Genomic DNA, 14,265 nt, shown 5'->3' with positions numbered 1-14,265 from the left:
ACATCGTAGCAAGATGAATCTGCATTCATTACACTGTAGAAAGATTTGTATTCCATTTTAGGAACAGTGTGGTCATGCAGACTAGACCTCAATTCTCATCAAACACAAAGTATTAAAAATATAAAAGGGAAAAGACACAAAGATCTACTGACCTCAAAGCTGAGTTTGGCTGTGAAGGGATCATCTTCCAAACTGTCAGTGCCGTCATCCAGCCTCAACGTCTGGGCATCTTGGTGTAGTTGTTAAGGATATTAACGGCACTGTGTACAATGTTTGAGAACAAACTGGACAAGAGACGTTTTTCCACACAAGTCACTAATGGGCACAGACTAAAACATATCAGACATCTCCAGACCATCAGGCAATGACGCACGGCAAACCATAGAAAAACATGGAACTGAAGAGCATAATGTACTGCCCAATAGTTCACATTTAAAATGGCGGTTCATTTAAACCATTCATTGTTGATTGTCCGTCCTTGCATCTTTTCATACCTTCTTTCACCTCCAAAATGAGTATAGCTACAAAGTAAATATAAATGAAAGACTTCTCAAGGTCCATCAAATTCTATGTACTTTAAAACTTCACAAACTCTAGGCAGCTCCCTCATGGATCTCCAAGGGAGGGAAACCAAGTGTGGGTTTCCAAAGAGATGTAGGCATGCTGTGAATGTCCAAGGGAAAGGGGAGGGCATCCACGTTCTGAAGAAAACAAAATAATTGTCTTTATCCCACTAAATATGATGCTTAGAAATTTAATTGAATCAGCCAGTAGTACATATTTTAGCCAAATGTTTGTGTTATCTGCAACATTGTCCTCCTGCATAGCACATGGAGAATACCTCCTCTTGAGCTGCATGTTTACCTAGATAGAACAGGTGCTTCAGCCTTGCCAAGCAGCACTGGATACCAGAGCTGTAACCCTGTAAGTTAATAAATAAAGACGACCTGTTCTCAATATGAAGCGGAATGTGTTTGTACACACGGTGCGCAGACAGTGTAAGTGTAGCAGCGACCTAGACACCAGGCAGCCATCTTGTATACTCTGCTAGAAGCAGAATGTCAGAACTGGCTAGGCAGAATGAAGGGACAACAGCACTGAGAGGGAAACCAAAGGATCCCGAGATAAACAGGAAAACAAAGCTCGCCCCTCAACATATGCACATTAGAAAATGCAGAGTACCAAATAATAACCTGCATCATCTAACAAATGTAAAGCTCTTTGTTATGTTGTTATGAGGATTTGTATATATTGCTTATCACTTGAGGAGTATCCGAGCACTGGAGTAGATGAATAGGCCGATCGGTTTCCTAGTTTAATAGCCAAGTCTTCAGTTTTTTTGGTGAAACTAAGTAGGGATGGGAAGGTCCTGATGTGTTGGTGGAAGGCCGTTCAAGAATTTGGCAGCGATGTAGGAGAAGGAGCGTACTATTGATTTGCTCCAGCGGATGCGGGGTGTTTGGGCGAGGTGGAGTGTGGCTTAGCGCAGTTGCATGTTGGGTTGGTGGAAGTTGAGTCATTGGTTGAGGTAGGAAGGTCCAACGTTCTGGAGGGCTTTGTATGTGTGATGAGCAGTTTGATTTGGCATCGCTTCTGGATTGGTAGCCAGTGTAGCTCTCTGAGGTGTGGTGTGATGTGTGCACTGAGGGAGATGTTGAGGATGAGTCTGGTGACAGCGTTCTGGATGGTCTAGAGTCTTTGTAGGAGTTGATTCGCAATGCCGGCGTAGAGTGCATTGCTGTATTCTAGTCTGCTGGCGATGAGGGCCTGGGTGACCATGTGGCTGCTGTCAGGGGAGAGTCATAGGAATATTTTGCAAGGCATATGTGGGATGAAGGAGCAGGAGGAGGTGATGGTGATGGAGTTAACTGGTTTGGCCATCATGAGTCTGTCGTCCAATATGATGCAGAGGTTTTTGGCATGGTCAGCACGAGTGGGCATGGGCCTCAGGTCTGTTGGCCACCAGGGGGAGTCCCATGGAGAGCTCTTATTCCAGAAGTTCAGGACTTCTGTTTTACCGGTGTTGAGTTTTAGGCACTTCTGTTTCATACAGTTTGCTGCATTTAACATGCTGGTGATGAAATTCATCCTGGTGGGTCATTGTTGTCTGTGAAGGAGAGGATGAGCTGGGTGTCATCTGTATAGGAGACAATGTTGAATCTGTGGGATCTTATGACATGAGCGAGTGGTGCATTGTAGACGTTGAAGAGGGTAGGGCTCAGCGTTGATCCTTGAGGTACGATGAGATTCCTGGGTTCGGGAGTATAGGATAGCAGCCTGACTCACTGGGTCCTGTCGGAGAGAAAAGAGGCCAGCCATCTCAGGGCTACTCTGGAGTTGTGAAGTCTTCTGATGAGGGTGCTGTGGGAGACGGTGATGAAGGCTGAACGGAGGTCAAGTAGTATGAGTGGTCTGGCTTCCTCTTTGTCCATGATGGTCCGGATGTCCTCAGTAGCTATGATGAGAGCGGTTTCCGTGCTGTGGTTGCTGTGAATCTAGATCACGAGAAAAGTGCAGTAGGTGGTGTTGTTTAAGATGGTTAGAGAGTTGTTTGTTGATAGCTTTCTCCATGACATTGGATGGGAAGGGCAGGAATGAAATGGGTCTGCAGCTGCTGAGCTCTTTTGGTTTTGCTGTGTGTTTTTTTTCAGGAGAGCTGTGATTGTCACATGTTTCCAATTGTCCGGGAAGGGTCCACTTTGGATGGAGGTGTTGATAATGGTGGTGAGGTGGGAGCTTATCAGAGTTCCTCCTAAGTTGTAGATATTATGGAGGCATGGGTTGATGGAGGCCACGGAGTGCACATGATTTCAGTGGGTGTCTTCTAGGGTGAGGGATTACCAGTTTGTGATCTGGAGGTCCGAATTTGTAGTGTTGGGCAGCTGGTTGTTGATTTCTTGTGTCTTACAATGGGGGGGGGGGTCGAAGTTGCTGTAGATCCTGAGGATTTTGTTGTGAAAGACATCAGAGAGGTTGTCGCAGATGTTCAGCAAAGTGGCGATTGAGTTGATGACGGCTAGTGTATTGAAGAACTCTTTGACGATGTTGAAGAGCTCTTTGCAGTTGGAGTTGTTTTCCAGTCTCAGAGCAGGGGCTGTTTTTCTTGCCTCGTTGAGTTGGGTGTGGTATTTTCTGAGAACAGACAAGTAAGTGTTTTTTGCGGTGCTGTCTGTCTGGTTCTGAATTTTCTCTCCAACTGTTTGCAGTGGTGTTTGAAATTTTTAAGGTCTTTGGTGTACCAGCTGGCTCGTGTATTGGTTCTTAAGTGTCTGATGTTCTTCAGGGTGGCAGGGGTGTCTGCACTGGTAATGTTGGTCCAGTCTGTTTCCATTATCTTGTTCAAGCTACATCTGAGGTTGTTAGTAGTCTTGGCTGAGGGGGGTTGAAGGTGACACTTGGTCCGGGGAGTCGGTAAGCGAGGGGGCCTTTTGACGGTGGTGTGGTAGTGCATATGTTCCATATTCTCGTCGGATGAGTTTGTGCGGCAATGGTAGGTGTCGATGTGGGGTTTAGCCAGGTTTTCGTCAGGAAGGGGATGTCCAGGGACTACATATCGATAATGTCTCAGATCTCTGTGGCATGTTTGCTGAAAGATCTGGTGTTGAGGAGCATGCATGCCAGATGTAGAGAGACGTGTGGTGCGAGGGGTGGGAGTGTTGGTACAGGTGAAACGGCAGTGAGTATATGGGAAGGGTCCTAACATGAAACTAGGTGAGGCGCAGAAGCAGCTGCTGTAGCAGCGTCCGGTGTTAAGTGTATGCAGTAGGAGGCTGTGTAGCAGCAGCTTTCGGTTGGACCAGGGTCCCTGGCGCTGGGCATAGTTCAGCCATGGAAGGGCGCATATGTGCTTGCCTTTTGCATGTCAGTGCTGTGCTAACTGCGCAGTCACGATGCATCCACCATTAAGTGGGTCTTGGAGGGTGGCAGGAACACAAATGGTGGGACTAAGGAAGGGTGGCCACAAAAAGCATGCAACAGCGATACAGGTATGGAGCGGGGGAGGCAGGAAAGCTCTGGAAGGGGAGGAGGGAGATGGGAGAACATGGAAGGAACCATAGGAGAATGGGTGCAACGGAAAAGCAGACAAAAGGAAAACAGGCATAAGAGTGGAGAGTGGAAAATGGGCACAAAGATAGAGAGTGGAGAAAGGGCACCAAGAGGCACAAAGAGAGACAGTGGAGAGTGGAAAACGGGGTCAAGGACGAAAGCAAAAGAGTGAAAACGACAAAGAGAAGGACATAAGAGTGAAGGGCAAGAGGAAAGAGCAGAGCACGAGACAGAAGAAAGGGTGCAAGAACGAGGCGGGCTCTCAAGGCAGGGAGGTGGTTGGGATTGCAAAGAAAGAAAGAAGAATGACTGGTTTGTTCAGTTGAAAATCCAAGGATACCTTGGGCATGAATTTAAGGTTGGTGTGCAAGGTGACTTTGCCCTTCATGAAATAAATGTATTGTTCCTTTTATGTGAAGCCCTGGAGCTCTTCAAACCTCCTTGCTGAGGTGACAGGCAGGAGAAGTGCAATCTTCTAAAGGAGGTAATTGAGATATGCCCTATGGATAAGCTCAAAGGGCGCCAGCATGATCAGCTGACTAAGCACTTAGTTTAACTCCAAAGACTTCAGATGGTACCTAACTGGAGGGAAAGCCATGAAGAGGTCTTGAACTCTTTGATGATCCTCTGTTCTTCTGAATCGTCTTGTGACCAGATGATGGTGTTGGAAGAATACTTGAGACTTTCTTGGGCTACGTGAAGCAGGTAAGACAGCATTTGAATTGGCTGCATCAAAATGCTTTCACCATGCACAGGAACATTTCCACTTTATGTGGCAAGTCTTTGTTATACATACATTGGCAGCCTGAGTAATTACCAGTGGCTGAGATTAATTCACGCATTCCATTAATCACTTTTTTGTACACTTTAGTATGTTACCCTAAGTGGGATGGGTATGTCCAGATATGGGTCCAATGCACACTGTCAGTAGAACCAATAGTATCTGGCGGATGAGCTCTAACTAGGGCGAAACCAGTCCTGTATTGCTTGTGTTTCGGTTCAGGGAGTACCTGGCCTGGCATTTCAGGCAACGCTGCTCCCATTGGGGCAGGCTCAAGACGGATTTGCATATAGCTGGGTACAAACTAAGGTGGCATGGAGTCCGAAATAACGATGACTGGGATACAGCCCCGAGTAAGTACCATTGGCTGAGATGAATTCAAGCATTCTATCCATCACTTTTTTGTGTACTTTAGTGCCTCTTGTCATTGACATCTGCCTCTAACTCCGAATCCAGGATCTGCACTAGTAACTGCACAGAGATCTACAGTGGTGTATGCATAGCAAGCGCATTGGCAGGCGAGACCTAAAAAGGCAGCCAAGGAGCACAATTATCTCACCCCAAATGTATCCTTAAACCCCAATATGAAGAGGCCACAGAAGAGGAGAATATGTTTTTTCCGGTCAGTGCTGAATTATATGCTTTTATACAGAGCGCAGTCGCAAACCAGGAGTCCACCATACAGGTGGCTGATGGCAAAGAAAATAAGTTGTTTCTAACGAGACAAAAATGAAGACGCGCACATCTGTGGAACAATATCCTGCCAGGCAAAATCCCTCCCCATTGAGGATACCGTTGGTCACTGATTCTTGCCACTTGCCATGACCCTGTTCAGGTTTTGGAGCTTCGAGGTTTATCAGGGAAACTGCTTCTTCATCTGAGATCCCCTCTTCTAAATAGAACTCCACCAGAGGTAAGACTTCTAAAAACACAAGGAGAGAAAGAGTCAGAGAGAGGGACGTGTGTGTGTAAAAAAAACAAACAGGATAAGCTGTTCCGGTTTGATTTTAGTAAAATAACTGTTCCCACATATGGTATAACAATGATGTTTACCTTAGTGCACAGTTGAGCATGATTTTAACATGACAAGTAAACGGTCTAGTCGTTCTTGTCCACAATGGCCTTTCTCAGGACAAGGAATGCAACTTCTCTCACTTCCCATTACATGGCCTACAGATATCGAGCATGAAAGATGTACTTCAAAATTAGCTCAAAATGAATACAATGAGAACAAGCATTGGCAAAGTTAATCAATTTGGAGTTGGTGGGGAGCCTTTTGGTTTTGCCAATGCTTGTTTTCTTTTACCATGTATGATGTAATGGGAGCTGCCAGGCACTTGTCAGTATTAAAACAATAAAATGAAAAATTGGGCAAAAACTAAAATACTTTTTGGTTCCCAAAACGCACTCACTGCCATAGTCTTGTGCTATAACCAGAAAACTTTCATGGCATGATCTTAGCTAGGATGTAGTTTCACAAAGCAGTTCATACGTTTGACTAAGGGAAGAGGAATATATTACACTATAAACCTCTGAAAGTGTAGTCAGATAACAAGCAGATTAGAAATAGGTTACCTTTACCTGAAGGCATTCAGTGCTCCTCTTGTACAGCTCAAATCTTTGAAAGCGACATACAACTTATTAATAATAAAATATGGGATCGATAGATCATGAAAGGTGTGAATGACTGAGCTCTCATAAGACCTGCGTAGACTAAGGAACTTTATTAACCTAGGCCTTCCTGACAAACTCCTGCATCATCTACAGCTTGTTGAGAATATCACTGCCTGACTTCTAATGGGGGCCAAGGAGATGGGATCACTCCCATCCTGGATCACTTCGCTGTCTATCTATAGGGAAGAGGGTAGACTTTAACATCTTGGTAACTGTGCATCTAATTACTCACTCTGCATCTCCTGCACTTATGACAGCAAACTTCAGCTACAGACCTTTGTAAATACAACCCAAACCAGACATGGAGGCCATAACTCAGGAAAAACACCACGATAAGCCTGCAATTCAACCTACGACTATTGACGCAACAAAATAATTCAATGTTGAATTAAAAATACTCAGAATTATGAACACAAAATAACAACACAACAACCAATCTCAGATAAGCTTACTGTCTTCTTAATCTGTAAAACATGGTCCGGGCAATCCTAGAACATGCAACAGTTCATTTGCTTCAACGTGGCCAGCAAAAGACAGACTAGCAATCCACAAACACGCACATCATCGATATTTCTAAAGCATGTGTAGCTCAGAAAGCAGGTCTTGAACACACAGGACACAGTAAGAAACACACTACAAAACTCAGCACAAGGTAATGATAGAGAAAGTTCTTCATAGGTAAGACACGTCTAATGCTTAGGTGAGAATCAGAGGCGCCTGTGGCATACGCCTCGAAGGCATTAAGCCCTCAAATAGCTTGTGGCATGGGATGCAAGTTGGAGCACAATGAGCTGACAAAATAGTGTAAGGCTGAATGACAGAGAATGTGAGTATCAACCACTGGGGCATAGATGATCCGTGGGAACAGATCTGTGGCAGGCTAGATGTGAATAGTGTAGGCTGGGTTGGTCTAGCTAACTACCCAGGATAACACAGAAAGGGGAACAGTAAAATGGTGATAGGTGTTATGTTTTTTATTCTTAAATAGAAGAAAAATGAACACAGAATAAATTCAGGTGTTATAACAAACAAGAAATGATCAAATAACTTTGCAATTACAGAATAATGAATATAAAAGAGACAGACCATCCGAAAATGTATGAGGGTTGTTCTTCGTATAGATCAGCCCCAAATATATATATATACTGCTAGGACTGCAGGCCCGAGCAAAAATTTAAGTAGTTTAAATCAGAGTCTCGCAGTTACAGTAGGGACATTGTGGTGTTTGCACCACTAGCAAATTGAAGCCAAATATTTTCACCTATTTGCATGTTTTCAATTTAAAATTCATGTAGAACCTTCTTATGTAACGTTTATATAACATAGCCTTAAAATTAAACTGAACTTTGCCCGGTTTTACTAAATGGCAACGCAATAGATTATTTTCTAAGCAGTGGTCCATATCACAATAAAACCTTTTTCTCCTACCAATCTTTTCTGCCATAATTTCATAATGTTCATATTGATTCAAAATCTCAGGCTTATTTACACCCAAAGCCTTCTACTTCACAGTACGATCATTTGGCTTTTCCAATACCAAACAACCTGTTTTATAAGAGAAAGAAAGGAGCCTTAGATAAGTGATAGAAACAGTGTGCCACTTGGGAAAACCCACAATATCTCACTTAGTTTAAACCAAGCTCCAAGCTGCAAGACTTTGATCGTGATACAACAGTGTGCACCAGGATATGCCTTCCAGAATTGAGATTCAACCAGATCTATTTTTTTGATGGTATTTGAAGCAGAGCATTGAATAGCAATTTTGGCAATAACGGGAATTTTAGTGACGCAGACTCTTAAGGAAGATGACCAGCCTCTTTTACCCAAAGCTTTAAAATTTGGAGTATGCCATATCCAACACAGCTAGCTTTTGATAAGTGCAACCTCAACTGTGCTACCCATAACAGACAATTTGACACTATGGAACCCAAATAGGGATAGGTACTTGTAATTTCGAGAGGATACTGCAAATTACATTTTTTTTCTTTTTTTATAAACTAGTGGAGCTTGAATAAATAGCAAGAGCATTCAACCTATGCTGTAATCCTACCAGCATAAGATTGATTAATACTAAGCCATTCCTCAAATTTATGCGGTTGATTCTATTGTCCCTTGGTTGGTTGGAAAAGGATTACAAAGTTTACACATTTGCTTTGGAAAATATGCAATGTGCAACACAAATAAGGGAGAAAAAGCAAAAACGCAACCATGTTTTGGGTCATTAATTACAGAGATTCTGGACATTAGTTCAGAACAGATTCCAAACAGGATACATAGTCAACTGTCTGAGTGGAAATTTATCATGGCCTTCACATTTTTGATTTGTTGCTATAACTTAGGATGATCCACATGTTCACAAATAAAATCAATAAATGCTAACTATAATGTCATGTGTCTACCACGCATATACTTTTCAGTCAATAGTTGCATGTACAAGATATTATCAAGTTTCGAGCATGAAGCTCAAACCTGAACTTGCTCATTTGGTAGAAGATGATTTTGACTAATATCTGTAGATGGTCAATATATAGAAATGTGGCACGCTACATATTAAGAATAGTATGCCTTCGAACCAAACAATTATCCAAAAACTGTTTCCATTATGTGGGTAAAGCGGCATTTTCCAGGGTCATGCCTAGATACGTACAAAAATCACTTTTCTATATCTAAGCACAGGAAAATGCTAATGAGAGGATTAAAAGTTATTTTCACTCAGTTTAAAAAATCTAACTCATTGCCAGGGCCAAAGCTCCCTCAGGCAGAGGATGGTGGCAGCCATCTTGTTTCAGGGCTTCTAGAAATGGGTGCATTAAATCAAGAAAAGCTCCTATTGTGGAGATGGTGGGAGCCATCTCTTTTTGGGGCATCCAGAAAGGGGTGCAGTAAATCAAGAGAAGAAGTCGTGAAAAAGAGTTCAGATACTACCCTAAAATCAAAACCATTCTGTCTTAAAAATGTTTTACCCATATCTCGTGCTGCCCTCATCCAGTTTTAACCATTTTTCTATCTTTTTGCTGATTCATTGTCTCTTTATTGCTCTAAATTAGTTTAGGAAGTGCATTGCTGGTAGCGCTCCTAAATGTAATGCTGAACAGTTGCAACAAACGTAATATGCACTTCTTAGGGGGAATTCTATGCGCTTGTGCCACTTCTATCAGGGCTGATCACAAATTCTCCTAGAACTTTGCTGTGACATAACTTGGGTGTGCTTTGCTTAGGTTGGTTAAAGTACCCATCGCAAATTAATAACCAACTTTATCACATGCTCACAGCAGCAATTACAACTAAGAAAAAAAATCCAATACATTGAATACCACACGTACATACAACACAGCACAGACATACCACACAGCAGGCTATCACCAGGTTCGCAACATTGCGAACCATTAGGAAACAACGCACACAGCTTCCAAATGAACACCTTTGACAGAACACCACACATACATTAAGCACATCTATGCCAAATATTTGTCTACCATAGAATTCACTCTTTCCCTTGACAAGCCACAACACCCCTTCACAACAGAACATATTAAATATAGCACATTAAACCTAACTCCTAAAACCCATCTAACACATTGCACACATAGGCCTGAGAAAAACTGCCACGGCCCCATCAACCTTTCTATCTACCTACAGTTACATCACTTATGTTCTATATGCTGAACAATCTTCATGCCAAATAACCCAAGTAATACCCAACTAATATGGAAACACCTCTGGAAACACATATTGAAACCTGTAGCGCTCTGACTGGTCAGCAATTGAGGGATGCATTTTGGGAACATTATAAGAACCACATATAGAAAACTGACATGGATAAGTAAATCAAGTCACACGCTGTTAGTACTACAAGGTCATACTACTGGTAGAATGAGCGGAATACAAATTGTTCCAGAATATCATGTGTATATTTTGCACACCAATATTCTTCACAGCACTATAAGAAAAAAACTCAAGAAGGCTTCAGAATTACTCCAAGTGGCAGGAGAGCCTCATGTGCTGTGAATCTTCCAGGCTAAGAATAGATCACCTGGAAGACTAAGGCACGCCTGGAAGGCTACATTTATAAAGAACCAATATCAAAAGAAAAACTGGAAGTAATTTCTTTTTTCCTCTAAATTCTTTTACTAAATTCTGAAACGCAGGAAGAAACCGTGGTGTTTCAATGTTACACCCTATGTCCTATAAAGTTACTGCTAAGCCTATAATGAGCTTATGAAAATGCAGCTAATCTGGCTTCAGTAACACCATGAAGTGAGCCTTTTCTGTGTCATGTTGGAAACTGTATAGCAAACTAGCCAATCAAAGAACTTAGGAAACTATGCCAAGAGACCCAACGCTAAAGGTAAGGGTTGTAAGTTCAGTGAAAGCAACAAGTAAAGTCTATACCAGCATATCCTGAAAAGGTGGTTCAAATGCACTACTTCTGAAAATATATTCAGAAGAATCGGAAATAGAAATGCTGCCACAAAAATGCAGAACTCACTCCATTCAGACATCCTCTCTATAAAAACTACAACACAGAGTCCCAGTTATTAAAAATTATAGCTGTAGTGGTCTTCAATGCAGATCTGGGCATATTTTTAGGGTAACCACTGACTATGTAAATACGTTTTGTTTGAATTCACTGCATTTGAATGCATCTTTAAAGGATAGTCTGAAAATCTGTCATAGCTCCAGGACATAGCCTTGCATGTAACAGAATTGAGGATTGAAGCAGTTTATTCCTAATTCTGAGCTTGTTCCGGCAGACAGGAATCTGCTTTTCCTTATATTATATGTATTTACGACTGAGTCACACAAATTCAATCGTTTGGATTTGCTCGAACAGTAAAAAGTAGTCATCTTTAGAGGAGTTGAGCGAGGGTACACAAAGCCTACGGCGCACACAAATTCAATCTTGCAGGCAGCACAGTATTATTCTCTCACAAACGCGGCTTGTGAAATTGAAGCCAATTGCAAAATTAGATTGGTTAAATCTCACTGCTGGGTTTTTGCGTGTGTATTTACAAGATCATCAAGCGCAAGGACTACGAGGGTGTTAATATTATACTGCATTATAATAGTACTCACCTGATAGAACAACAGGCAGCAACTACGCCAGCAACAATGGAGCTGACAAGCTGAGAATTATTTATATTTGTCTCACTTGCGACTGGTGACTTATTGAATGTCTTTCATATATTTTTAATTAGAGCGGTGCTCCTCTAACCTGAGCTGCAGCCAGGTGGGGTGATGCGCTATCCCCACAACTAATGGGTAAGTGGCCTATTGGTATGGAGTAATGAAAAAATATATATACTCCTTGGTGACAAAATATATAAAATGTACTATTAGTTTTGACATTTTGTATTATGTTTTGTCCTGATTCTTGTTTATTTCATTCTTTTTTCCTCTGGCACTCCTTGTTTTCTGTCCCTGTTACAACGGTACTATAGTTTTGTGGTGGATTAAGTATTCTAGAAGAACCTGGAATAGGTGATATACTTCATATTTTTTATTTCCACTATAAAGCAGTAGCAACGATCCTGGTCCTGAAGAAAGCAATGGCACAATTACCACTAATGCTGAAACATGTCGACCCCTATTGCGAACAGATATAATGTTACATCTGTTAGTTTGTTATTCACTTTTTAGATTTGGGCGAACTGAGAGAAATTATTAAAAGTTGTCTTCTACTCAGCTCTATCCAATTTTAAATTTTCACATTCACTTTGCACTGCTATTTAGTTACCACTCACACTATATTTGCTTGCACCTCCCATCCCTTCATATACTACTTCATGGTTACGTTCCAGCCACAACAACATCTGTAGGCTGTGGACAGTTTCTCCTGGGTAAGGAGAACCCACATGATGTAAAAGGGCGGTACAGAATGGTAACTGATGGGAATATTTTTCCCATACCCTTGAGATTTGCCCACTTATTTTAGTTACACGTATATACACGTTTTGGGTTTTTCCACTCTTACTAATAATTAGTTGTGCCTTGGATGGCTCTCACAGTTGAGTGTCAGTTTCTTTTTCTTTTTCCGACCCCAAGCATTGTTTGTTGCTATTATAAGAAAAACACTGCTTTGTAATAAAAGTTAGTTGGACAAGCTAATGGATGTTGCAAGGTGCAGTGTCTGTTTTTTTGTGTGTCACATCCTGGGATGTTCAGCAGCTGTGGGGGAGGGGCGAGACAAATAGATCTATGGGTCGGGCCCTATCTGGCACCCCTCTAGAGACACCACTTCTGGGCTTGAAGAGGATAGCGGGTGAACAAATGCTCATATATAATGCCAATAACTTGCCTTTAGGAAGTTCAATCATCTTCTTTAGTCCCTTGTACTCACCATATGAAGAAGCTGAAAAGACGAATGGTTGCCTGCAGTTAATGCAGACGTTCCCTAGGTTGTTGAGCAGGGGGTTGTTGGTGGAGCACCTGTAACACATGGGAACAAGCTCCTGCAAGAAAAAAATTCACAAACAAGAAGCTGCAATTTAGCAACAGCAATACCAAGACTATCATTGAGTACCACATCAATGGGCGACCAACATTGAAGAAATTCTCTGCATCGAACACATGAGTTTATGCAGAGATGATAATAATACTTTTATTTGATTTGTTAAAATCATAAAAAGGGTGCGTCTTACCACCATAATATAAACAACATAACTCAAATACAAAAAATAAAAATTGCAATAAAAAGAATTTTGGTAGTTGTGACCCTAACGTGGTATGGTACCAAAGTGCAACAATTTATTATAAGCAGCAATGTAAACATGTCCATGCCTTCTATTTCAAGTAAAGTGCTTGTGCGGACAGAGGAGGGGGAAGAGGAGAAGAGCAGCCGCAGCCGGCAGTGGGAGTTCCTGCAGGGCGGTGACGTGGGGAAAGGGAGGGGCAGAGGGGTAGTAATGTATGGATTACGGAGTTTTTTACAGGAAACATTTAAATAAATAACACGAATTTCGTTGCGCGCACTGTATCGCATTTGGTGATGCAGTGCACTCAACGAAATTCGATGTATTTAAATGTTTACTGACCTGGGAAGCTCTGTAATCCATACATTACTACCCCCCACCCTGCCCCTCCCCCCTCCCCACTTCACCGCCCTGCAGGTACTCCCACTGAAGCCGCGGCTGCAGAAAAGTGCAAAACGATCAGGGGGGGTTTAGCCCGGCTGTGAATGACCATCTCTACAGATTCTTAAACCACTAAGGCTTTCTATCCCAGATCGTGTACTGATATGAGTGTGTCTATGCTTCCTGCTTCAAATGTAATGCTCGTCATAAAAGAGGGCTTTGAAAGAAGGGAAGGGCAAAAAAGATCTAAAAAGGGCCCGGGCCGGCTGCTTTATGTCCAGCTTTCCACATTCTTATTTCGCTGTTTCTTTCTTTTCAAGTTATTGTGCTGCTAGTGTGAAGAATTTGATAGTCTTACAAAACAGTTGGACAGAGGAATCACGGAGGCATTTTATGACGGCCGCTCTGCATGTCCTGATTTGAGTTTCTCTTAAGATTGGCCTTAAGAGTGACGTCCTTAAATTATACAACACTGGGCAGATGCATAATAGATGTAATAGCAACTCTGCTCCGTTACCACAGAGGCAGCAGTCCATGGTTGGCCAAGTCTGTAACCATTTTGGGGTAAGATCTTTGTTCGAAAAAGACCCCGATCTCAGTAAAGTAAATTTCCGCTTATAGTGATCTCTGAAGCATTCTTGCAAGTACGGTTGTGGTTTGAGTTGCTTGTAAATGCACCGACCATGCATG

General features: G+C 42.2%; 1 protein-coding gene across 1 annotated transcript in view; it reads right to left on the bottom strand.

Annotated features, from left to right (window-relative positions):
* IFT122 (intraflagellar transport 122) overlaps positions 1–14,265 on the bottom strand; it is a 283,966-nt gene that overhangs the window by 16,020 nt on the left and 253,681 nt on the right. The window contains exons 25-27 of the mRNA XM_086939241.1: positions 12,843–12,954; positions 5,622–5,750; positions 153–229 (exon numbers count right to left, since the gene is read on the bottom strand). Of these exons, the coding sequence (XP_086795367.1) occupies positions 153–229; positions 5,622–5,750; positions 12,843–12,954 (318 nt within the window). The remainder of the gene's footprint in view (positions 1–152; positions 230–5,621; positions 5,751–12,842; positions 12,955–14,265) is intronic.

The sequence above is a fragment of the Lissotriton vulgaris genome, chromosome 9, assembly GCF_964263255.1.
Source record: "Lissotriton vulgaris chromosome 9, aLisVul1.2, whole genome shotgun sequence".
Lineage (NCBI taxonomy): Eukaryota > Metazoa > Chordata > Amphibia > Caudata > Salamandridae > Lissotriton > Lissotriton vulgaris.
The sequence above is the reverse complement of the archived record's forward strand: the minus strand, read 5'-3'. Positions and strand labels throughout refer to the sequence as shown.